Source organism: Fragaria vesca, linkage group LG2, assembly GCF_000184155.1.
Source record: "Fragaria vesca subsp. vesca linkage group LG2, FraVesHawaii_1.0, whole genome shotgun sequence".
NCBI classification, from domain to species: Eukaryota; Viridiplantae; Streptophyta; class Magnoliopsida; order Rosales; family Rosaceae; genus Fragaria; species Fragaria vesca.
Window position 1 is genome coordinate 22,006,253 of NC_020492.1, and position 23,175 is coordinate 22,029,427.

Genomic DNA, 23,175 nt, shown 5'->3' on the forward strand with positions numbered 1-23,175 from the left:
TTAACGATCACCAATTGGGATGAAAATTTCCAGAAATGATCCACTCATATATATGAAGAGATTGAACGGTTAAGATTGGAAATGGTGATCGAAAAGTTAGTGTAATCCTTAATCCCTCATATAACCCTAAAAAAGGGATCCCTTAGAGGAAGCTTGCTGTGTGTATATATATATATATATATATATATATTTATAGACACATACAGAGAGGATGAGAAACGGACGTCCGCACTCGGCTTAAAGTGCGGACGTTCGTCTGTTCTCCACCCTCCGGCACCGGCGACGGCACGCCTCCACCCCAGAAGACTCCTGCAGCGTCCCCGACCACTTTCCCTCCCCAACGTAATTTTTTTTCGCATCGGGCCTTAAACCCCTCAGGACTGGCCCTGTTGCATAACCAAGACATATCACAAAAAACGGATTGCAAGGGTGTGTGAACAAACCGGTTTGACATCACCATTCCAGATGCAAATGCAATGGGTATCCAAAAATCCAATTACAGCTGGTACAATATACAACAGGTGCAGGCTGCAAACAGAAACCAACAAGGAGATCCGGAACATAGTTCACTGAGATGTACTGGGGAAACCCAGAACTTACTGTAGTGGGATCCCCATTCATGTACGAGGTCAACAGGAATGCATAAAACATAATTAAGCAATACATATACAGAAAACACAAACCCGAAACCCAAACTAAAATTGAGATCAACAAACACATATCCAAGTGTTTGGATTTAACAACAACAACAATAATAATAAGGATAATAATAAAATAGCCTCATTATCTCCTTCTTTTCCTTTCAATTTTTTTTCCTTTTCGATGCAGTCTTGTCCTCTGTATTGAAGTCTTCTCCTCTGAATTGAATGCCGGCTTCCCAATTTATTGCCCAACCTCAAATCCCTTCCCAAACCCAAAACCAAATCCAGCTCTCTTTCCCTTCCTCCATCGACCGCCAAAACCACCTCTGTAAATTCGCCGCCTCATTCTCCGACCACCTCCGTCTCTTCGACACCAATTCCTTCTCTCTCCGTCGCCATCCAATCGATCGCCGCTCCTCTTCCGGTCGTCTCCTGCCGGCGGCCCGACACCAATGCCATCGTCTCTCCTCTTCAGGTCTGTAATGGATTAGCTGGAAAGAGGGCCACTACAAACCACAATTGCATAAACAGCGCGTGCCGAGCACTCCCGTTGGCACACCCGGGTGCGTTGAATAGACTCTCGTTTTAGATGGTTTTGAAGAAGCGTAGAGTATCAATTCCATTTCCATTACGGATATCTATTCCTTCAAATTCTATATGGGCGGTTGATGTTTTCTTAAGTTGTGACCATGAAGACATTTTCTGCTCCCACTTGTACCTCAAGTTGCAGTCTCGAGGAATTTGTACTTTCCAGTTCTTTGATGCAATCGAAGAATCGAGGTTTGCCATTGTTGTTCTCTCGCAAAACTATGCTTCTTCTCCACGGCGCTTGAATGAGCTTTCCAAAATTCTCGAGCGCATGAAAGATAGGAACAGGATTCTACCGATATTTCATGATGTGAATCTCTTCCATGTCCAAAAACAAAAAGGGACTTTTGAGAAAGCATTTGCCAAGCATGAAGAAATGTTTCAGGATGACTTGGCAAAGGTTGAAGCTTGGAGAGATGCTTTAACCAAAGTATGCAACTTTGCTGGTTGGACTTCCAATGATAGGTAAAGGTTGTAAATTATGAGTAGATGTGTTAGCTCGATATACATTGTTAGCATATTCGCCGACAGCGTATGCTTTTGAGGGTAATTAGTTGTTTAAGAGAATGATCCGAGTATCCATTCTCTCCTTTTCTTGATGTTAGAAATGAAGTACAAGTTCTAGAAGAAATTACTGAAGCAGTCTGGAACAAAATACATCCTAGACCAAGACCAACCGATTAGTTGTTTAAGAGAATGATCCGAGTATCCATTCTCTCCTTTTCTTGATGTTAGAAATGAAGTACAAGTTCTAGAAGAAATTACTGAAGCAGTCTGGAACAAAATACATCCTAGACCAAGACCAACCGAAAGAGTGCATCCGACATCCACACACAACTTGGTAAGATTTTAGTTTAGACTAAAATGACATAGAACTGTCTTTAACTTGATGTGATTAATGCCATCACACTTTTTACAAGTTACTGACATAGGAAATTAGCTCAGGATACACTCCCCTGTTTGCAAGTTGTATGTATTTCTCAACTACAATTCGATATATGCAGGTTGCACACACTAGCATTAAGGTTAATGAGGGCAACCGTAACCATCCAATGCACACTACAGATTTGGTGGTAAAAACTCAGAATTATAGTTAACTGGCCAACGCTTTTATTGCATATTTTGTTTAATAATCTCCTTAATTATTGTATACTATTGTAGGATACTTCAGCAGAGTGGAACTTTTTGATCGCTAATCTTGGTCTAGAGATTTTGTCAGCTGGTTTTGATCAGGCCTCCTCCTCAAGTAAGCCACAGTATGCACTATTTGGTATGCTGTTTTCTATTGCAGCCTTGTTCACTTGCATTTTGGAGCTCATTTACAAGGGCATAAATAATAGAGTAGTACTGAAGAAGTTCGGAAAACTCTGGTGGTATTATTATCCACATCCCCACGATAGCGTGCCTTTTGGTACTCTCCCTGACATTTACGGATTATTTGGAGGTGTTGCTCAGTGCATATGCTCTATTACTCAATACATTTACTTCTCTTGGCATGCTGATAGTCCTATAAAACTATCACTTTTACCAGCAATCTTTCTTTTTTGTTTGGCTGGTTCAAGACTACACAGCAATCGTAATCATTATTGATCAGAAATCTAGCTAGATACCAGTACGAAGAATAATTGTGAGTAAACGAACCTTAGTGATCGTTCATTTGTGAACAACTGATGAGTAGATATGGGCATATAGCTATTGTATATAATCAGTCTGTTAAGAATTTCAGTTTCATAGCTAAATGATCAAATTTATTATATACATGATTTTCTTCTACGATTTGCTAGATGTACAAAACTACAAATAGCTATTATCGTACAATAAATTGCCACGAACTCAAAGTTGGATCCATGGAAAGTATTATTCGGGGTTTACAGTTTGTTTTCTTTTGCAACCTTTTCATAAAGCAAGTTTTGGCTGGAGTATATACTGAAAATAATCACAAGTTCGTTTCTATTATAAGATTGAAACAGTTGCTATATTTCTATTACTGAAAAACACGGTCTGGATCATCTGCAAAACTGCTTCTTTTTCCAAATCTTGAAGGAGAACTTCGTAGAAGGTCCAATGTACGGTTCTGGTGGAGCCAGTATGATTGAGCATTGTTTCCAAAACAAAAAGGTTCTTATCCCTGATGATGCCAATGAACTAGCTAGACCAACTATATATATATTAACATTGTCGGTGAGCCGTGACGTGGTTGGTTAAGGTGGTTAACTAATAACTTTGACATCATGGGTTCAAACCTCATTGACATATGTAGGGTGTGTGAGTTATTTAATAAAAAGTTTTTTTTTTTTTAAATAAAAATTAAAAAAAAAAAACATTAGCGGAAAAGAGCAATGGCTGGTTCAAGTAGCAGAATCATTGTTACAACTAGAAATGAAGAGTTGCTAATTCGTCATGGAAGAGTTGTGCTGCATATGGCGGTGGCACATGGATTTAAAGAAGCACAACGACTCTTTGCTCAGAAAGCCTTTAAGAAAGATGAAGCTGAAGGCCTGAAGCAGATTATGTGGAACTGACCTGGTGTTTGGTCAAGCATTGTGGTGGCCATCCATCAGCTCTTAAACCTGTGTAGGATCCTTATTGTATAAGAAAGGTTCAAATATAAGGAATATGGAATGATACTAAATAGATATCCTAAAAGAAGCTAGCATTTCATTATCGCTCTGAATTTGTTATGGTGGCATGGACCGATCGAGTCCGAGAAGTCAGAGTTTGGAAATTTTGTCCCGAAAACAAAATGTATCCTATCTGATCCCCTAATATTCTAGTGTAAAGCAGCAGTTGGTCGATGAGGACTAATATTTTTGGTTTGGTCTCCTTAAATTATCTTATTTCGTGAAGAATCGTCTGCGTGTTTTTCTGGAATGTAAGAAGTATTGGACTGCCCTGACCAGAAAGAAAGAAGCATGCAGTTGTTCTTGTGGCGTACAGTACTTTATGGACAATGAAATATGAAGCGTTGTGGAAACTCAGAAATATGGAATCCAACTAAAGACTTTGGTCGTTGGTCAAAAGAGAAACTTCCCAGCCTTTAGCACAGTTTCCTCTCATTCAAATGGTCAAAACCAAGCAGGTGCCTTCGAATCGACGACTCGTCTCCTCAGTGTGTAGCATATGGCCTCACTCATCGCCTCAGCTCCATGGAAGTACGACGTCTTCTTGAGCAGCTCAAGCCAGGACGCAGGCAACTTTTCATATCTTCTACACAAGGCTTTGAAGGATGAAGGAATTCTCACTCTCAGAGACAGCCAAGAGGTTGAGGGAGCAGAAAGCACAGCTTCCCTGGAGGTCGGAATCAGACAATCGAAGGTGGCCATAGTTATTATCTCGCCGGACTATGCTTCCTCCCCTCGGCTCTTGGAACAACTTGTGCAATTTCTTGAAGCAAACAGGGACTCAAGTAGTCTCATCTTCCCAGGCTTTCACCTTGTCGACCCCTCAGATGTCCGAAAACAAAAAGGAACTATTGGAGCAAGCTTCGCCAAGCATGAACAAGAACAAGACTCTGACAAGGTTAAACGTTGGAGGGCTGCTTTGACATCCGTGGCAAGTTTAACTGGATGGCATACTGAATCTCATAAGTAAGCATGAAATGATATAAATAAACTCGGTTCTATATGCATGTTGAAATGATTCAAAAACTAAGTACTTTCTTTCTTGACGGTAGGGATCAAACAGCGCTTATCAATGATATCGTGCAATCTTTACAACGATGCATCTTCAGGAAGGAAACGGTACATTCTAATTCTTGAGCATAAAAATGAAATTCTGTTCTGTTTTACTTTAATTTGATAGCTTTGGTTTCAGTTGTTGTAGGGGCTTTCGTTTGTGTTTGCTTTCTTCCATCGATAAGAAAAAAGATTATTTGTTATAAAACAAAACAGAATTGCTTTACAGATGATGTTACTTGTGTTACTTGAAGTTACTATGTTATGCTTATATATTATATGTATATATAATCTATATATACTACAGGAGAATATTATTGAGCAATCTGTAGACGAGGTCAGCACCAATACCAGTGTTGAGGAGAAGATTATTGAGCAACCAGTAGACGAGGTCAGCAGGAATACCAGTGTCAAGGACAAGATCATCACCGTTAAGCATGAGGAGCAAAAGGCCACAGTGGATGTAATGCTCGAATCTCATAACCATAGTCAAAGGACAGTTTCAATTCCATATTATATCTCTTCAATTTTTAACTGAAAAAGTTTCTATCTACATTATGTGTAGGCTACTTCATCAGCAGAATGGAACTTCTTACTCTTTACCCTCATCCTCGAGATTCTTTCTGCTGGTTTCGATCAAGCTTCTTTGCCAAGCAAACCGCACTATGCATTAATTGCAATGCTGCTTGCTGCTGCAGCTGTATTCAATTGCATTTGGGAGCTGATTCAAAAGAAAAACCTAGTACTGAAGAGCTGGAAAAAACTACACTGTATATCTTATCCACATCTTTCGGACACTTACTTCGAAAGTCACTTAGACACATATGGATTAGCCAGTAGCATCTATCAATGCGTTTTCTCCACAGTTCAGTATATTTACTTCTTTTACAATGCTAATAGTCCTATCAGATTATGCGCCTTACCTGCCGTCTATCTCATGTGTTTGGCTGGTTCAAGACTATGGAAGAAGTACCATAAGAGTAAACCACTACCTGTCTAGCTAGCTAGCTAGATAGTACTTCGGCAAAAGGTTTGCAAAGCTAACAGGACCCTTAATGGGATCGATAATTGTGAGTAAGAAATTATGAGAAAGTTTCTTCTTTCGAAATTTTTTTTTTATCTGACAGGGACACATCATCCGTTATCAGTGAAGAGCTACAAGTGGTTCCGTTTCATCAATTTCTGTGTTTGTTTGTATGGTGTATATTGACAGAAACATAGTATAAATTTGACTATGACAGAAATGCCTGCTGAGAGGAGTTTGATATCCTCGGATCTTCCAGAAGTTGGTAAATGTTATGTTAGCATGAATATCTGTTGCATTTACATTTCAGATTGAATTCAGATGGATAATCATGATATACAAGTTGTTTACAAGCTATATAATACTGATTATTTATGTCACAGTTAGACAAATTATTTTCATGCATCAGTGAAGAGCTAGCTAGCTGTACCTGGGATTGCTGTCAGCAGGAAAACAAACAGACTGGTTTTGTTTTCACTCAAACTTCATATTGATGATTTTGGAGCTCTTCGACTCGTCATCTTTTTGCAATCACTGCAAAGTTGAATTCACAAACTGAGAATACAGTGCAGATGTGAACAGTGAAACGACCATTATACCCCTGTATTTATTTCTTTTTTACGTCTGTACCATTCTAACTTATATTAACTGATTTACCCTTAACTGGCGGAATGACGGTGCTGCCCATACTTCTAATTTATTTACTATACTGTCATTTGTCTGATTGTAAAGTCGTTTATACCCCTATTTTAATTTTATTTACCATGTTGCCATTGTATGTCATAAAAAGACAATAGTGTCCTTGTCTGTATTTTATTTTTATTTTTATTTTAAAAAAAATTCATGGTGCTTCCCGTTGTGACCCGTATCGGGATTGATATCGAAAGGTCTCCTTAGTATCGGTGGGTGACATCTATTTTTTTCTTAGCAAGTAACATGGCGCGAGCGATTGCAACTTGAACAGTGACCTACCGAATTTATCATTGTGTTTTTTAAGCTATTTCAGTTTTCCCACTCCCTCAGTTTTTTCTTTGATTTGAGTTCTATCCCTCCATTTTTTCCTTTATTGCAGTTCTACCTTTCACCCCTCAGTTTTCTATTTAAGATTTGCCCTTTCATTCTTCCTTTTATTTCAGTTTTGACCCTCAGTTTTTGGTTTTCTTTCTGTTTTCCTACTCAGTTTTTTTGGTTAATGCTATACATTTTTTTTTATCAAATGCACAATTAATGTGCTACACTATTGTGAGTCGAACTCACGACCTCTTATTTATAAGGAGAGACTTATGTCACTATACCAAACGTTACTGGGCAATGCTATATATTTTGCAAAAGAGAAAATTGCATTCTAAAAAAAAAAACACAACAATAATGATGATAATAATATTAATGAGAGAAAATTAAATATTTTTATGTTGATCAATGTCAATTGCGTTTTAAAAGTAATCTTTTGGTATTGATGAGGTTGATAGCACATAGCTGATATTATGACTTCAGTAATGTTGAATATGTAAATGTTCACAATAAATTCTCTTTTGATCAAATTTATGGATTCAACTTACATATTTAAAAATAATGTCATGTTCTTATGTTTCTTAACTTTTGTATTGCTTGATGTTCAACTTATGACATGTATTGATGAGTGCTCCTTATATATTTGCAATTGTACAAATCTTAGTTGTTGATATTTATTTTGTTTTCTTTCAAAATGATACGTAGATTTCAAGGTGCTGTTGTTTGTGAATTTCGAACAACTTGATCAAATTAAGAAAAATTACACAATAATTATCACACTGGCAGAAATCACACTCCCGCATGCGCGTGTAGGAAGGCTAGTAAGTCCTATACCAACAGGGCCTTGCATGTTCATTGGAGGGTGGGGGAGCATCAGATCAATAATCAAGATAAATGCCTTTCAAATTCTATAAAAATTAGATGGAACAAGTTGAAACATGGTTTCTGTATAATCCTAAACATGGCTGTGTTGTTATCAATTGTAAGAAACTGAAAATTATATTATTTCTTCCTCCTCAATTCAAAAATCTGTTACAAAGGTGCGCAGGTTCATAAATTACCAAGATAGGCTTTAAAGGCACTTGGGGGCCTTGCGAGAAACAGGTTTTTTCTTAGCAGGACAGTTTTGGTGTGTCTGTGTCTTCTCTGTATTTCAACTTACTCCACCTTCTTGTTAAGCTTGTCATCATTATCCGCTTCAGATTTTGTGGTGGTCTTTGACTCATCAAACGCCAATAACTGCATTATTGAATGACACGGGAATCAGTCAACTAATCAACAATTCTAAAACAGAAAGTCTAAAGCTTGCAAGCAGTCATTTATTATTGCATACAGTTTTCAAATCCCTAGAAGAACCAAAACCACCAGTATGGGCTGCAATAAAATTATTTACAATATATTGCCACATGCAATTGCATAACCAAGACATATCACAAAAAGGGGATTGCAAGGGTGTGTGAACAAACCGGTTTGACATCTCCATTCCAGATGCAATGGGTAGCCAAAAATCCAATTACAGCTGGTACAATATACAACAGTGCAGGCTGCAAACAGAAACCAACAAGGAGATCAGGAACATGGTTCACTGAGATGTACTGGGGAAACCCAGAACTTACTGTAGTGGGATCTCCATTCATGTACTAGGTCAACAGGAATGCATAAAACATAATTAAGCAATACTCACCTGTGCTGCTTGAAACCAGTTCATTACAACAATTGTAAGCACCAAACCCATTGTGTATCCCAAAAATGCACTCTTGAAATACTGGCCTTCTTTTCCTCTAGATACATCGAATCTCAAAGCCAGTGCCACAAAAATACCTGAAGGGAAGATAAAACCCGAAAGTGGTAATTAACAAACCAAGTATTTGATTCATTATTCACTAATACATAAGCCTACATCATACAGGCTGGTTAACAATACATAGAAAACCTTCGTCTTCAGTATTCATAAACAACAGGAAGATTGTATGCTGCAACTATTAGCAGAACCATTACCAGTTTGACCAAAAAGATAAGGATCATTAATAGATTTTTGTATATGCAATTACAGGGACCCTGCTCTAAAAGGACAAACATGCAAAGAACCAACCACAAGAATGACCAGGCTATAAGAAACTTAAATTTTGATGAGAATGACGCATGTACTTTTCCACCGCTTAATCCAAGATTCAAATTCTAATCAACTACTTCAATAACAAAATAATAGTATCAAGCCACAACCAACCTTAATAAAACACCATGAAGTAAAAACTAGATAATAACATAGGATAGTTCTCACCAGGGATCACAATATCACCAAGTCCAAGCATTGAAAATGGACGCGCAATATCGGCTGTAGGAAACAACAACTGCAGGATAAATTAAATGAGGATGTCAACAAGTGTTTTAGAGCTTTAGAACAGATCAAAACTCAGAAGACCCAAGACACTGGAAAAAAGATGTCTATTGATCTGGATTTACCAACCTTAATAGGAGCATCGAAAGATTTTGCAACACTGACCATAACTGGAGTGAAGAAAACCCAAAATATATCGTAGACAAAAAGTCCCGCCTGCAATTTACAAGAAGTTAAGAACCAAAGATAAGAAAAATAATACATGTACACCTAATATGAAGGCATCGGATAAGAGAACATTCAAATGATTTAACAATCAGTATGAGAACACTGTAGAACAATCAAGGGCACATTTCTTACCAAAAGAATGGCTCCTGTCTTGAAGGACCCAAGAGAGAGCATTTCTATACCCTGAAATTTAAACAACGAAAATCTTCATTACAAAAAGATCCATGAGAAAGCAATTCTATTCCCTGATAGGAAAACCCATGAAATCTTTATTACATAAAGTTGACAACCTTTGGGATTAAAAAAGTTCACACAATAGTCAGAAAGTTAAAACTTAAAAGAATAATAAAAAGCTCACACAAAAGTTACTCGATATCTATCTAACAGACCTGAATACAGAAGGCAAGCCCCAATATGTTGTTAGCCAGCCAATGCTTCTTTGAAGCGTACCAAGCACAGAAAAAGAACCCAGGGATTGCAGCAAAGATCTGAGACCTTGTGAACTCAATCTCAACAGCTGTGTAAGAACAGTGCAAAGAGAATAGATCACTCAACATGCTTCAAGCAAGATAGTGTCAACTAGGTCAACTGACAACTCAAACAGTAAGATCACAAAGACAGGACGCATGAAACAAGAAAGTCAGTGATGCCTTATTAAACTTAACATTATAGTTATATTGGCTGAACCAAACAACACTTCAAGCAAGAATACTATGTATTAGACAGGGCAAACATTAAAATTGAAATAGCAAAAATTCAACTACAGAAAATGGCAATTAGATTCCAAAACCTATAAAACCTTTTACATCATAACTCAAAAGATGAGAAAAGTAAAAATATAATAATAAAACTAACGGTGCCCACATGAGAAACCTTAAGATAATATTCAGAGCAAAAAGTCAACAAGTCACATACAACGGAAATAAGGAAGATGCCAGACGATAAGGTCCTTATTCCAACGCTCTGGCAAATAACGTGCAATAGCAGGTAACAACGTCGCCCTGAAAAAGAATTGTTACACATTAGTTTGAATCACAAAGGCTGAAACTGAAAAGCTGTAACTAATAAACCATTAAACTAAACTTCTGAAAAAGGGACATACGAAAGAGCGATGATCCCAAGAACAAAGAAATAGCACGTCAAGACAGCATTAACCAAGTCTTTGGATAAGAACTTGAAGAGTAAAAAGAGTGATAACAGCATCGCACTCCCAACAAATGGAAAACGCATAGCATGTTCATTAGACATTGTCTCCTGCACGATTGAAAGAGCACTATTACGAAATTTCCAAGCATTTCCATGAAGAGAACAGCAGATGCATAAGAAAACAGATAGAGGAAGCAGATGTGCTCACTGTGGGGGGAGTTGGCTTCACAGACCGGTAGCAGCCCACAAAAACTGTGAGACATGCAGTCAAAACTACATTTAGATTTGGATCTACCTTCACAACAAGTGGTGCTAACGTTAAACCTGCACACAAAAACAATGTCACCGCAAGTCAAGCTCACTTCCTGTGGGCATTAAACACTTTAACCTAAAGCTAGTTAGTACCAAATGCTATCAAGGGCCCCTTTATTGATATGAGAACACTTAGTCATCAACTATTGAGGGAAAACTCCTCAAACTTCTAGCACACAAGCACATGCATTGTAAATTTTACTAAACAATTAGAGTCCATTGCACTTATTACACACACACCGGGAACAGACGTATACACACAAAAAAAAGTGAAAGAGAGTACTAAGAAAGTTTGCATCATCATCGCATTCGCCTGTCCCTCCTTTCAAAACTAACAGCATTGCTATAACAAGTTCTTCGAAGACTATTCCGAAGCCACTACTACTGCAAAACTCGATAATCTAACAACCAATAGTCACAATTCAATTCCTATTCAGTAAAAAGACCATCTTTACTACCCCATTTCTCCAATTAACAACTCAGTCTCAAATTCTCAAACCATTTCTTCATGCAAAATTCCCAATACACAAGAACAACAACAACAATTCGATAAACAACAACATTTCAAATTCAGGTGAATCAAAGCACACCTGCTAAGGCGATATTGGCAAAACGCTCGACGTTCTTCATCGTTTTTCACTATAAGAACAAAAATTCAGATCGAATCGAATCCCACTGAATGTATTCCCCTCCGCGACGAAACCCTAGAAAAAAACAAAATCAAATTTTCCGATGCCCAAATTATAATTCCGAATTCAAAATCGACGGAAATAGCGGTCAGGTTTGTAAGAGAGGAGAAATTACCCGAACCAGTGGGCCGCGATGCAATTGAAATTTCAACCGGGTTTCGTTCCGGACAGATCGGAGAGAGATTTGGGATTTTTTGGATTTTGATTTTTATAAAAAAATTGCAGATTAGGGTTTCACCTGAATTGAATAGCCATGGCAGTGAGTGAGGGGTAATTCAAGGGCTGGTGACAAGCAGACAGCGCTGTGAGATAAGGGGTTTGGTGACAGCCAATGAGAAACGAGATTTTGGTTTTCAAGTGGTCAAAGTGTAGGTTTCATACCACGTGGCGGAGTGGTATTGGTTTGTCGTGATGATATTTACGTGGGTGCTGTTGGTTTGTTCAATTCGGATATACGTTGGGACAGTTACAAAGTTGATGACGGGTTTGGATCTTTTTACACGAGCCACGTAGATCGATGCCCGGCTTCCAATCATATTTTGCCATGTCAGATTTTAATAGTCTGAGAAAATATCCTGCAATATAATTTACCGTGCAGTAATTATTCTATGGTCTCGGTTACCACGTGGTATGAATTCGTATTATCGTGTGGTGGTTCACGTCAATCATATTACTTGATTTTGGTGAGAACATTGTAGAAGAGTAAATTAAGTGGACGCAACAAACCTATGATGTTAGTATGCATTCGTAATGTGTATTATAATCCAGTACCGTTTTCTTTTTATTATTGCTTGTTGATAAGGAGTTTACTTCCGATCTCTGTTTTGGTTTGTTAGTCGACTACCTCGATCTGTCGGAAGATGTATGATAAAGAGTTAATCTTTTATTAGGAGTGAGATAAGAAACTAATTACGTTAGTTAACAAGTTAGTAACACAATTATCATATCAGTATTCGTACTAAGGTCCACGAGAATATCTTTAACAAAAACAGACTAATATCTAATTGCAGGCGAACGAACTTGAAAGCCTCAAACCTATTGTCATGTGTCATTAATCTAGACGATGAACATTAAAAATAGACAAGTAAATGGTAACCGATAAATTTGTATCTGAGTTGAGACGCAAACTCTAGGCACGAGATGCTGTGGAGGAGAGGAGCAAGACACACAAAAGCGAATATCTTTCTCCCTTTCTCCGGTGAATCTGGAATCCCAAAATCCAGACTCAGAAAAATGGGTCAGTTTCAGGTCCACTATCTTCAAACCCTTCTCACTAAACCTCACTACACTTACTCCTCCCACCACCCAATCCCCATCATTTGCTTCTCTCACCGTCCCAACCTCACTCTCACCTTCCCTCACTCCCAAACTCACCCCAAACCCACTAAACCCCTCCACCTCTCTCTCCCCACCGCCGTCCGATCTCGCATACTCTGCAAATCCACCGGCTCAGGTAAATTCCCTCACTAAACCAAGTCTACTTAAGTTTTCAATGTTCAAGGATTTAACCAAGTTCAATTTGCTAGAATTTGACATCCTATCACAGCCAGAAGAGAGAAGAAGGCCTCACAGACGCGCCAATGGAATCTTCTGGATTCTTCTCATTAATATTGGGGTATACTTGGCTGATCATATATTTCAGGTACAGTGAAATTCAACTTTTATTGTCCATTGTAATTCATTCAGTACTGAACTGGGTTTGAGTTTGGTGAATTTTTGTTTTGTTTTTGTTTTTGTTTTAGGTCCGTGCAGTTAAAATGCTCTACTTGCATCATAGTTACCCTGAATGGTACCAGTTTCTAACAGCGACATTCTGTCATGCTAATTGGTGAGAACTCTAAAACCCAGTGTCATATATGATCATGTAACACAATGAGCTTACTTTTTTATATGCATTCGTTTCAGGAACCATCTTTCGAGCAATCTTTTCTTCTTGTATATTTTCGGTGAGTGTCCCTTTTTTCTTTTTCGCAATAGATTCAATAGAATACTGAAACAGATTGTGTAGATTACATGTTTGGGCGATATACAATATATAGTGACTGCCTACTGTTTCTACAACAGGAAAGCTAGTTGAAGAAGACGAAGGGAATCTCGCACTGTGGCTTTCTTATATTCTTACAGGTGTTGGAGCAAACCTTGTTTCGTGGCTTGTTTTACCGACGAATGCAGTTTCTATCGGAGCTTCTGGTGCTGTGTTTGGATTGTTTACTATCAGTGTCCTTGTAAAGGTATTCCCTCTTTGGAATTTGTATGACTTGTTGTGAGAGAATCAGTCTATGCTCAACCAACTAACCCGGTTTTGCTTCATTTAGATGTCCTGGGACTGGAGGAAGATCCTTGAAGTTCTTATATTGGGGCAATTTGTTTTAGACAAGGTGAGCTAGGCAGTTGCCCATTATAGTGAAGCTATGAGAATGTCATATCTTATTGTGCATTATCATTCTTGTTCCGTATTCATCTTTTAATGTTGTTATGATGCTTGTGGAAGAACAGATTATTAATAGAAGTTTTATGTTGCTACTTCTGGCCATGAATAGGTTATGGAAGCAGCCCAAGCTTCTACTGGATTAGCAGGCCGCGGAGGCTCCTCTTTGATGAATGTCAATCATATTGCACATCTCTCGGGTGCTCTTGTTGGCGTATTTCTAGTATGGCTTCTTGGTAGAATTCCTTCAGAACCTCCAGAACAAGAAGGATTGGATCTGAAAAAGAAATAGGCATAGATCGATAATTAGAGTACTCTGGAACTGATGTGTCACTATTGCACCACTGTCTCTGTACCCTAATTTTGGGTAATCATTTGTAAATGATTCTGATACTAATTGATTTAATACGAAAGAGAAAAATTGCCCAATTTGGGTTTCTGCCCTGAATCTTGTTTGGAGCATATATGATGTTGGCATGCTACTCCTATGAACAGAGCTTCTTATCTATATAGACCATAGATACTCCCATTGGGTTAGAGAACAAGCAAAAATAAGTTAACTAGCACCGTCTCTGTCCTTTAAAACAAAAATTATATTGATGATTACTGTAGGAAAGTACATGTGAAGCATATTGGTTATCACTACATACATGCCCACAAAAAGCAGAGGCATAGTTGTTTTCAGTATTTACAACATCAATATGCTGAAACTTCTTCTGTGGAAACTTTATAGACTGTTACAACATAAATCAGAATCGCCCCTTTAGTTCAAGAACACAGCTGTACATGACAGTGCAAACTGACCATACACACCAAGCTGCCCACCAGACTGCTTCTGGCATATGATCGGCAATCTTTCCCCAAATTTACAAGTATGAGATAGATTCATAGATTTTGCAGCAAGTGATGAGACCTCTAATGAAAAATCACCATCTCTCATCATCATTGTGCCTTTCCTATTTGCTGAAGCTGGCCCTTTTTGATCATTTGTTACTGGTGGTATCTGTAGAATGTTCGGCTGATAGGCACTAGCAGATTTCTTTTGATAAATTTTCTCTAAGCTCTCAAAAGTCATCTCTTCTGTTTTCACCTGGTTGGTCTTTACTTTAGTTTTCAGAACACCCAGTATCCTGTTTGCCTCTTTTGTTAATCCAATTGAACGCCAAGCATCTGCAACAAGCAAGAGAGTAGATTTCTCTGGCTGAACACCAAACTCCTTCATGATCTGGAGTATTTCTTCAGCTTTCCACGGCAGCTTTGCTTCTGCAAATCCCCATATCACGGTCTCAAATGTCTTCAAGTTGGGAGAAATGCTATATTCACACATTTTATCAAAAACTTTGATTGCATGCTCCATTCTGCCAGATCCGCACCATCCACTCATGATGGTTGTGAAAATCACAACGTTTGGATGGACTCCTGCTTTAATCATGGCTGTCAACAGTTCTTCGGCTTTCTCGACTTCTTGAGCTCGAACATAACCTTTAGCAAGAATGCTGTACACATGAACATCAGGTTTTATGCCAGCCTTCACCATGTTATCGAAGACTTCCTTACACTTCTCCATGAATCCTGCTGAGCTCCATGCATTCATGATGGTGCTAAATGTTATGATATCAGGTTTAACCCCGAATTCTTCCATCAACTTCAGGACCTGCAAGTGCAAATTAATATCATTTTGTTAAACACCATTCTGTTTGCAATTACAAGATGAAACAACCAGACACTTCTTTAGATCATAACTCACCTGATCAACCCCATCTTTGTCCATGGTGTCAACAAAACCCTTAACCAGTGAATTAAAGACAACTACATTAGGACGCAGTCCAAGATCTTTCCTGTGCATAAACCTTAAGGCCTCCTTCAATTTACCTTCTTTGCAATACCCACCTATGATGATGCCACAAGTTCTATCATTCGGTTGCACTCTATTGTTCTGCATCTCAACAATCAATGCTTCGGCCTGACACGTCTCTCCATTTTGAGCATAAGCAGTTGCTAATGTGTTGTAAGTAACAGCATCGGGTTGCATTCCAGAAGCTACGATCTTATGCACCACATTCCATGCCTCCATAATGTTCTTCTTCTTACACCATGCTCTGACTAGTACATTAAAAGTCCTTATATTCGGTCTCACATTTTCCTCGCCAGACATCATCTCAAGCAGTTTCAAAGACTCTTCAGGCTTACCCGAAATCCCATACCCTTTGATTAATGTATTATAAGTGCTAGTAGTGGGTTTCAATCCACTCTCCTTCATCTTCCTAACCGCATCCATTGCTTCCTCCATTTTCCCAGCTTCAGAAAAAGCATTAACAACAGCATTGAAAAATATCGAATCAGGCTTCATACCATTCTCTTCCACCTGTGATATAACTGAAGGAATGGACTCGAAGCGCTTCTGGATGGTCAAGGCAGCCAGGAGAGTAGTGTAGGATATCAATGATGGTCTGTGTCCTTCCTCAATCAAAGCATTGAAAATGGACTGGACTTCCTGCGGCTTCCCCCTTTCTATTAAAGTGTTCATTAGTTTTGTTCTTGAACGCACAATTCGGCAACTATCTCTGTTCATGCATACAAGGCAATGGGGCTGACTCAATGAATCCAATGACTTTGAGTCTAGACGCAATCGATTCTTATCATCCTGATAAGTTTCCTGTGTGGTTAGAAATATCAAAACTAGCATCATTTTCTCACTACACAAACCTAACTTGCCAAATTAAACACCATAAGCAGTACAATCAACTAACACATAATCAAAATCAAAATCAAATGGTATAATACCTTGATTGGTAGCGATTGAACACGTCCATTGGTAACAGTTGCTTCTTCACTTGTTTTAGTTGCTCTAGAAAAAGACTTCACTTCCCTCGATTCTCCCATATGGGTTCCTAAAATAAATAATAAACCAGCACATCAAGCTGGGTTCTTCATGTTAAGAAACTTGAATACTAAGCAAAAGATTAATCACAAGTTGACAAGAACTCCAACCCAGAAAACAACATTGTCAACAGTACCAACCCATTTTATCAAAAAGCTCTAATCTTTACAAAGTTCTAGTCTTGAAAACCAGTCAAGCTTAACTGTGAAGAGCTAGCTAGAAGTAAAGGTTGTACCTTTCAATACCAAAGAGTAAAGTTGTACCTTCCAAAACCAAAGAGAGAAGAAAAGTTTGTACCTTTGGGTATTGCAGACTATTGCAGAAAGAATACAGAGAAAGAGATTCTGAATGTGCTACAGTGCTTGCAGATTCAAAAGGCCAAACTGGGAAAATATATAACTCAATCCATTACAGACAAGACAAGACAAGTTGAAATGGGATAAGAGCTCAAGTGAGGGGCTCTTAAATTTTTCAGAAAAATTGCTTCACCTTTTTTTTCCCACTTTCTTTGGTCCAGAGAATAACTAAATATAGTTCTAAAAAAAAAAATAACTAAATACGTAAATTCATTTCAAAAGGAAAAGACTTGTTTGACCCCTATATCCAGTATTACTATTTTCTAGGAATACGACTCTCTGATGCAAGATGAATTTCCGGAAATGAGAAAAAAGAGAGAGCAGAATCAAACAGACAATCTTGTTCTTTCTTTCTTTCTTTCTTTCTTTCTTTCTTCCTTCCTCGTATCTTCTTTTGTTTCTTGGAAAGTTTGTTTCTTGATCAGAAAAGAAGTACCATGATTGGAAGTTAGATTCATCTGAATATTCAATCCATAACATCACAAAGTGTTTGGATACTCAAATGTTTAAGTTGTGGAAATGGTACCAGAATTGCTTGGTGTCTCACCCAGTTAAGACACAGGTCATTAGCTCTGGTTTGATTTGGGGTGTTGGTGATATAGCTGCCCAGACCATCACTCACTCCACAGCCAACAAGGACAATCAAATTCAAACTCAAACTCATCAGGTAAAACTACCCATTACTTTGATTTGAAAGTTTATCAACATTTCAGAAATTTCTTACTATCTGCCGAAATTGGTGTGCATTTCATCTTTGAAGCCTTGCTTTTCATGCTTCGGGTGGTTTGTTTGTTCATTCTTTTGTCTGTAAATGTTGGTTGTTTTTGCTACATGGATATGAAGTTGGAAATTTGTTGCCCTTTGTTTCTTAATAAATCGGTTTATGCACCAAGATGAAGTGAAATCTTGACTTTAAGCTTATAGGAGATGTTTAGTACCTACGATTTCTTGCGTTTCATGCTTCCGAGTTCCGAGCCTAAGTATGTTATAGTAGAAGCTCTCATTGGTGAATAGCTGATCTGATTCATTAGGTTTGGTTTACTTGATATATAGTTTAGCAAAAAGCTATGCTGTTAGATATGAGAACTGAACCACACAAATCGTTTTGGGAAAATGTGGTTGAGAGCCTAGTGTTGTGAATTCACTGCCCATTTCCTTTGTTCCTGAACTTTGTAACTTCCTATGGAGCCTGTTTTATTTTTGTTTGATGAATCTGTGGCTCATCTGTGTAATGGTCTTCCGAAATTAGCAATAGTGACGCATGTTTGGAAGACATTGCGAGCAACATGCTGTTAATTACCTTTCTATTCTGATAACATAAAGGATCTATATTCATTCATAGGGAGAAGATGAAGAGTTAAAGATCAATTGGAGAAGAGTGATTAAAACCAGCTTGTTTGGATTCGGGTTTGTCGGGCCAGTTGGTCACCTTTGGTAAGCATTTTAAGGGTTAGAAAATCATACATTCTGAACATGAGGGCATGTAATATTGACAGTGTATTGAGATACGATTCTCATTTAAAAGATGCTCTAGAATTCTGCAAAATAAAGGAACCAATAAACAGTAATGCCGCCTTTGAGGCACCACTTTAATAACTGCAGCATGTTTCCTATCCTTTTTTTTTTTATAGAGATAAAGACATATATATGGGTTTATACTCTTCAGGTTATGAGTTTGGTTTTTAACTTCCTTTGCAGGTATCAAGGTTTGGATCGATATATAAAATCACGACTTCTACTGAAGCAGAACTCATTTCGATTTGTTGCTTCTAAAGTTGCGATTGATGGGTTTCTTTTTGGCCCACTGGATTTACTTGTATTTTTCACTTACATGGGTTTTGCTGCTGGAAAGAGTGTTCCTCAAATAAAGGAAGATGTAAAAAGGGACTTTCTCCCAGCCTTTGTTCTTGAAGGAGGCATATGGCCAATTGTGCAAGTAGTAAATTTCCGATTTGTACCTGTTAGGTATCAACTCCTCTATGTCAACGTCTTCTGCTTGTTGGATAGCTCTTTTCTGTCATGGCTCGAGCAACAGGAGGATGCTTCATGGAAACAATGGTTGAAATCTTGCTTAAGGTTTAGTGAACAAGAAGGCAAAGGTGGATGATTGCCTGCCAACTACTGTTGCAGCTGATTATGGTGGAAGCAGTCGTCAGAAAATGTAAAAACACTTGAGAATGAATACTTAGGTACCGACTAAGTTTTTTGAAGTTGGGACTTACGAAGTGATGGATTTGCATGCCTTATGCAGTCCTCACTTGCAATACCAGTTTTACTGATTTGTACTGTCAGTGCATGTTGGATTTGCATCCAATTGAGTATTTCCATCAAGGTTTCTCCTGTAATACGTTGCTACATGTTTACGGCGAAAGAATTTTATGGGATATGAAATCTGGATCTCTGATTTGTACTCCCTGCTCCCTAATTGCTGAACCAGGGGAGCAAGGACTCTGGTAAATTGCATTCAAATCCTTCATTGTTTCATTTCTTTGGTATCACTAATTTGTCACAATTCTCCACAGATAGGAACAAGCAAATCACAGCTACTGTATTAACCGAAAAATGGAAAGAAAAAGAAAAACCTACAGTTACATTATTTACCAAAAAGATTAGTGTAACTTTGCTATCTCAGAGCCTATTGTTTGCCGCGTCTCGCTGCTGGAGCCTGAGGGACTAAGACCGTACTCACTGGTAGTATCAGTGTACCTACTGATTCCATACCCTGGACTTGGCATTGTTACAGTGGAATTCTTCAAATCTTCCTCATATTGCCGGGAGTTGTAATATGAATTCCCCGTGCCATTGTATACTGCACTGTTTCCTGGTGTAACTCCTTCGCGAAGATCCATCAACGAAGCAACTCCTTCTAAAGCATTGACTATCTGCTTGGTTGCAAGGATTGAGTCAAGTCAAGTAGCTGCATAATGTCATACAACTAAAGCACTGGTGGTGTTTAGGAATAGGGAGACAAAGGACTTACCTGGCTCATTCGTGGTCGAAGCGATGCTGAATGTCGTACACAAGCAGCGGCACAAGCAACCATCCTAGCCATCTCATTGTTGTTGTAATTTGTCTCCAATCTTGGATCCACAAGACCATCAAAAACACCTTCTTCCAGGGCTTGAGTGAGCAATGGCCTTGCCTACATTGCCAAAAATGAAACTTCAGTCATTTGTACACTCAAATTTCTGAACTCAAGGACCACAAAGGATTCACAGTCATAAAGAAATACCATCCACAAATGATGTTTTCACAAACCATGAATTTCAGCTAACTTAACTACCTTGTCAAAGCGAATTTCATCTAATAATGGATGTGCTTATATAAGAATCAATAGTCTGCAAGTTTTACTTTCACAATGCACACTAATGAAACCAATATTTGTTTTGGTTCAAGGTTTTAGATGAAAATGGAGAAAACCACAGTATGATGAAAAGTGAACTCACCCACTGAACCAGGCCTTCGTTCCTCAAGGAATCTATTGTACTGATAGGTGGACGTCCAGTTATGAGTTCTAGAAGTACAACCCCGTATGAATACACATCTGATTTCTCTGTGACCTTACCGCTTGATGCGTATTCTGGAGCAAGGTACCTATATATTTTGGTGTATAGAACTAATGGTTAAGGAAACGGCATCTAACAATAAGTAGTGAAAGCAATGACTACAGAGGTTTAGTTAATTATAGAGCATGGTCTTACCCAAATGTTCCCACTACACGAGTGGAAAGGTGAGTAATGCGAGTGTTGGTATCAGAGAACGATTTAGCCAGTCCAAAGTCACAAACCTGAACATAAACCCGAAGTTCATCCTCAAAATCTATACAAAACTATCATTCTACCAAAGGAGGCATAAGAATCATGAAAAAATGGGTTAATACAGAAGCTAGACAAGATACATAATTAGCAGCTTAATACTACTGACGTACTAATATTGGATTGTACCTTTACTTCAAAATTCTGATCCACAAGAATATTAGATGCCTTGATATCACGATGGATGATTTTTGGATTGCCTACAGCCATGAAGGATGTCATCAAACCATAGATTTTCATCTCTCAAGCAAAAAACATGGATTTCATTTATTAGATACGATGTAGATGCAATGTCGAAAGATCTAAGAAAGGAGCTCACAATCTTCATGGAGATATGCTAGTCCTTTTGCAGAACCAGTAGCTATTTTCAATCGAATTTCCCATTCCAAAACAGTCTGTGCTAGTCCTGCAATGCATTGTATTCATCTCAGTTCTCAACACAACTAATGAAATCCTATCTAATCTTAAATGTCGAGCACAATAGGACTAAAGAACAACCAAAATGGACTACTCTTACCATGTAAGTGGAATTCCAAGGTCTTGTTTGGAACAAACTCATATACAAGCAACCTCTCTGCCCCCTTAATGCAGTGCCCAACTAATGAAACTAGATGCTTGTGATGCACCCTGCTGATGATGTCCACCTCAGCCTGAAACTCTCGCTCCCCTTGCCGGCTTCCTGTCTTTAGCTGCTTAACTGCAACTTCTTTGCCACCTGGAAGTACTCCCTTGTGAACATACCCGAAACCGCCTTGTCCAAGAAGGTTGGCCTCTGAAAACCCATTTGTGGCTACCAACAACTCATCATAGGTGAAAGTTCCATTTGAGATGTCCATTGAAAAACCAAGCCATTGAGGTTGATGTGCATATGGAACCTCAGAGCCCGCGGTACGGCGCATTGGAGATGTTGAGGTGCTGGACAGCACCCTGATAACATGGACGCCAGGTTGAGGAACATTGTGATGGGGTTGAACCACATCATAACAGCCATCTGATAATGCAGAAAAGGTAAGCATGATCATCACCACTCACGAATCTACTGAATAATGATCCAAATTGCAAATATTCTAACTACATGCTAAATATATTCTCCGAAAAAGCAACACGAAAATCATATGTAGGTATTGAATTTGTAACCTTTTGGTACCAAGGAGGCTGGTTTATGGTGATCCTCCGGAACAGCATTGTTCTTCTTACTCCTCCGCTTGTAGCAAATAATTACAATTCCGAGGAGGAGGAAAACTATAACAACTCCAACAATGACACATCCAGCAACTAGACCTGCTGCTGCTTTTGGTTGTGGCTTCTGAACTTGCAATGTCACCGGCAACAAGGAGGGTGAGGGTGAATGGAACAATGGAGGTGGAGGCAATGCTGTTGTTGGCAAAGGTGTTGCAGCATTACTAGGCGAAGGTGGGAGATTTTTGGCCAAAGTGAGCGGCGGTTCAGGAGTGCTGGCAGCTGGTGGAAGCAGAGTTGCTAAGTCAGGTGGTGGAGCGCTGTTGCTTGGAGTGGATAGAAGCGGTGGAGGAGTAGTAGTGGTTACTGGAGGTAATGGAGTTGACAATGTAGGTGGTGGAGAGTGGTCCGTTGGAGTTGTTGAGGGTGGCGACGGTGGAGAAGTAAATGGTTTAGCTGGAGGAGAAAGATGTGGTGTTTTTGGTGTTGGTAATGGTGGTGGTGGTGATAATGTATGCTGTGGAGGTGGAGATGGAGAAGGTTTTGATGGCAATGGAGTAGGCCGTGGTAAAGGTGAAGGTGGAGGCTGAGAGGTTAGTGAAGGTGAAGGAGGAGAAGTAACAGAAGGTGGTGGTGGAGATGTGACTGATGCTGGTGGAGGTGTGCCAACAGTTGGCAATGGTGATGAAACAGGAGGGATAGAGTTGTGTGCAGGAGGCAGGGCAGGAGGACTAGTAGGTGGAAATGACGGGGACACGAATGGTGATGCCTGTGGCAATGGTGGAGGCAATGATGGTGGAAGTGGTGGTGATGTGGTGACAGGAGCGGCAGCCGGAGGCAGAGACGACGGCGGTGAAGACATTGC

The 23,175-nt window shown here is 38.9% G+C and overlaps 8 protein-coding genes across 8 annotated transcripts; 5 read left to right on the forward strand and 3 right to left on the reverse strand.

Moving 5' to 3' along the window:
• Positions 1–782: 782 nt before the first annotated feature.
• On the forward strand, positions 783–1,946 carry LOC101311242 (TMV resistance protein N-like). Its single transcript, XM_004291160.1, has 2 exons — positions 783–1,694; positions 1,835–1,946. Exons 1-2 carry the CDS (start codon positions 1,231–1,233, stop codon positions 1,911–1,913), a joined length of 543 nt encoding a protein of 180 aa, XP_004291208.1. The 5' UTR covers positions 783–1,230; the 3' UTR covers positions 1,914–1,946.
• Positions 1,886–2,887, forward strand: LOC101311535. The gene is made up of 3 exons (XM_004291161.1): positions 1,886–2,070; positions 2,234–2,302; positions 2,391–2,887. Exons 2-3 carry the CDS (start codon positions 2,282–2,284, stop codon positions 2,817–2,819), a joined length of 450 nt encoding a protein of 149 aa, XP_004291209.1. The 5' UTR covers positions 1,886–2,070; positions 2,234–2,281; the 3' UTR covers positions 2,820–2,887.
• Positions 2,888–4,297: 1,410 nt separating this feature from the next.
• On the forward strand, positions 4,298–5,903 carry LOC101306409. The gene is made up of 4 exons (XM_004292811.1): positions 4,298–4,816; positions 4,903–4,969; positions 5,211–5,366; positions 5,469–5,903. The coding sequence occupies exons 1-4, from the start codon at positions 4,350–4,352 to the stop codon at positions 5,901–5,903; spliced, it is 1,125 nt and encodes a 374-aa protein (XP_004292859.1). The 5' UTR covers positions 4,298–4,349.
• A 1,921-nt stretch (positions 5,904–7,824) lies between these two features.
• On the reverse strand, positions 7,825–11,900 carry LOC101310953 (signal peptide peptidase-like). The gene is made up of 12 exons (XM_004291159.1): positions 11,767–11,900; positions 11,553–11,666; positions 10,859–10,974; positions 10,607–10,758; positions 10,420–10,505; positions 9,894–10,021; positions 9,637–9,687; positions 9,406–9,492; positions 9,220–9,289; positions 8,623–8,759; positions 8,405–8,482; positions 7,825–8,177 (listed from the first exon to the last, which is right to left on the reverse strand). The coding sequence occupies exons 2-12, from the start codon at positions 11,590–11,592 to the stop codon at positions 8,097–8,099; spliced, it is 1,026 nt and encodes a 341-aa protein (XP_004291207.1). The 5' UTR covers positions 11,593–11,666; positions 11,767–11,900; the 3' UTR covers positions 7,825–8,096.
• An 878-nt stretch (positions 11,901–12,778) lies between these two features.
• Positions 12,779–14,466, forward strand: LOC101311820. The gene is made up of 7 exons (XM_004291162.1): positions 12,779–13,104; positions 13,178–13,293; positions 13,394–13,479; positions 13,557–13,597; positions 13,716–13,882; positions 13,967–14,029; positions 14,192–14,466. The coding sequence occupies exons 1-7, from the start codon at positions 12,792–12,794 to the stop codon at positions 14,369–14,371; spliced, it is 966 nt and encodes a 321-aa protein (XP_004291210.1). The 5' UTR covers positions 12,779–12,791; the 3' UTR covers positions 14,372–14,466.
• A 189-nt stretch (positions 14,467–14,655) lies between these two features.
• LOC101312113 (pentatricopeptide repeat-containing protein At5g25630-like) lies at positions 14,656–17,384 on the reverse strand. Its single transcript, XM_004291163.1, has 4 exons — positions 17,258–17,384; positions 16,864–17,000; positions 15,827–16,735; positions 14,656–15,733 (listed from the first exon to the last, which is right to left on the reverse strand). Exons 2-4 carry the CDS (start codon positions 16,960–16,962, stop codon positions 14,843–14,845), a joined length of 1,899 nt encoding a protein of 632 aa, XP_004291211.1. The 5' UTR covers positions 16,963–17,000; positions 17,258–17,384; the 3' UTR covers positions 14,656–14,842.
• A 305-nt stretch (positions 17,385–17,689) lies between these two features.
• Positions 17,690–19,788, forward strand: LOC101312405 (PXMP2/4 family protein 2-like). The gene is made up of 3 exons (XM_004291164.1): positions 17,690–17,983; positions 18,659–18,750; positions 19,015–19,788. Exons 1-3 carry the CDS (start codon positions 17,819–17,821, stop codon positions 19,421–19,423), a joined length of 666 nt encoding a protein of 221 aa, XP_004291212.1. The 5' UTR covers positions 17,690–17,818; the 3' UTR covers positions 19,424–19,788.
• On the reverse strand, positions 19,650–23,172 carry LOC101306701 (proline-rich receptor-like protein kinase PERK1-like). The gene is made up of 8 exons (XM_004292812.1): positions 22,269–23,172; positions 21,649–22,122; positions 21,451–21,537; positions 21,261–21,331; positions 21,018–21,103; positions 20,763–20,910; positions 20,297–20,458; positions 19,650–20,198 (listed from the first exon to the last, which is right to left on the reverse strand). The coding sequence occupies exons 1-8, from the start codon at positions 23,170–23,172 to the stop codon at positions 19,926–19,928; spliced, it is 2,205 nt and encodes a 734-aa protein (XP_004292860.1). The 3' UTR covers positions 19,650–19,925.
• Between the last annotated feature and the right edge of the window lie 3 nt (positions 23,173–23,175).

Excerpts from the sequence above, each read along its gene's own strand:
- LOC101312113 (XM_004291163.1), bottom strand. The coding sequence starts at position 16,962 with ATGGGAGAATCGAGGGAAGTGAAGTCTTTTTCTAGAGCAACTAAAACA. Across the intron at positions 16,736-16,863 it reads TTCAATCGCTACCAATCAAG|GAAACTTATCAGGATGATAA; the intron begins GTATTATACCAT and ends CTAACCACACAG. Across the intron at positions 15,734-15,826 it reads ACAAAGATGGGGTTGATCAG|GTCCTGAAGTTGATGGAAGA; the intron begins GTGAGTTATGAT and ends TTGCACTTGCAG.
- LOC101310953 (XM_004291159.1), bottom strand. The coding sequence starts at position 11,592 with ATGAAGAACGTCGAGCGTTTTGCCAATATCGCCTTAGCAG. Across the intron at positions 9,688-9,893 it reads GGCTTGCCTTCTGTATTCAG|GGTATAGAAATGCTCTCTCT; the intron begins GTCTGTTAGATA and ends TTTAAATTTCAG. Across the intron at positions 9,290-9,405 it reads CTTTCGATGCTCCTATTAAG|TTGTTGTTTCCTACAGCCGA; the intron begins GTTGGTAAATCC and ends TTTATCCTGCAG.
- LOC101311820 (XM_004291162.1), top strand. The coding sequence starts at position 12,792 with ATGCTGTGGAGGAGAGGAGCAAGACACACAAAAGCGAATATCTTTCTC. Across the intron at positions 13,480-13,556 it reads ACATTCTGTCATGCTAATTG|GAACCATCTTTCGAGCAATC; the intron begins GTGAGAACTCTA and ends CATTCGTTTCAG. Across the intron at positions 13,883-13,966 it reads CTATCAGTGTCCTTGTAAAG|ATGTCCTGGGACTGGAGGAA; the intron begins GTATTCCCTCTT and ends TGCTTCATTTAG.
- LOC101312405 (XM_004291164.1), top strand. The coding sequence starts at position 17,819 with ATGTTTAAGTTGTGGAAATGGTACCAGAATTGCTTGGTGTCTCACCCA. Across the intron at positions 17,984-18,658 it reads TTCAAACTCAAACTCATCAG|GGAGAAGATGAAGAGTTAAA; the intron begins GTAAAACTACCC and ends ATTCATTCATAG. Across the intron at positions 18,751-19,014 it reads GGGCCAGTTGGTCACCTTTG|GTATCAAGGTTTGGATCGAT; the intron begins GTAAGCATTTTA and ends CTTCCTTTGCAG.
- LOC101306701 (XM_004292812.1), bottom strand. The coding sequence starts at position 23,172 with ATGTCTTCACCGCCGTCGTCTCTGCCTCCGGCTGCCGCTCCTGTCACC. Across the intron at positions 21,538-21,648 it reads CTTGGAATTCCACTTACATG|GACTAGCACAGACTGTTTTG; the intron begins GTAAGAGTAGTC and ends AATGCATTGCAG. Across the intron at positions 20,199-20,296 it reads TTCGACCACGAATGAGCCAG|ATAGTCAATGCTTTAGAAGG; the intron begins GTAAGTCCTTTG and ends GCAACCAAGCAG.
- LOC101311242 (XM_004291160.1), top strand. The coding sequence starts at position 1,231 with ATGGTTTTGAAGAAGCGTAGAGTATCAATTCCATTTCCATTACGGATA. Across the intron at positions 1,695-1,834 it reads GGTTGGACTTCCAATGATAG|AAATGAAGTACAAGTTCTAG; the intron begins GTAAAGGTTGTA and ends TCTTGATGTTAG.
- LOC101306409 (XM_004292811.1), top strand. The coding sequence starts at position 4,350 with ATGGCCTCACTCATCGCCTCAGCTCCATGGAAGTACGACGTCTTCTTG. Across the intron at positions 4,817-4,902 it reads TGGCATACTGAATCTCATAA|GGATCAAACAGCGCTTATCA; the intron begins GTAAGCATGAAA and ends TCTTGACGGTAG. Across the intron at positions 5,367-5,468 it reads AGCAAAAGGCCACAGTGGAT|GCTACTTCATCAGCAGAATG; the intron begins GTAATGCTCGAA and ends CATTATGTGTAG.
- LOC101311535 (XM_004291161.1), top strand. The coding sequence starts at position 2,282 with ATGCACACTACAGATTTGGTG. Across the intron at positions 2,303-2,390 it reads TGCACACTACAGATTTGGTG|GATACTTCAGCAGAGTGGAA; the intron begins GTAAAAACTCAG and ends ATACTATTGTAG.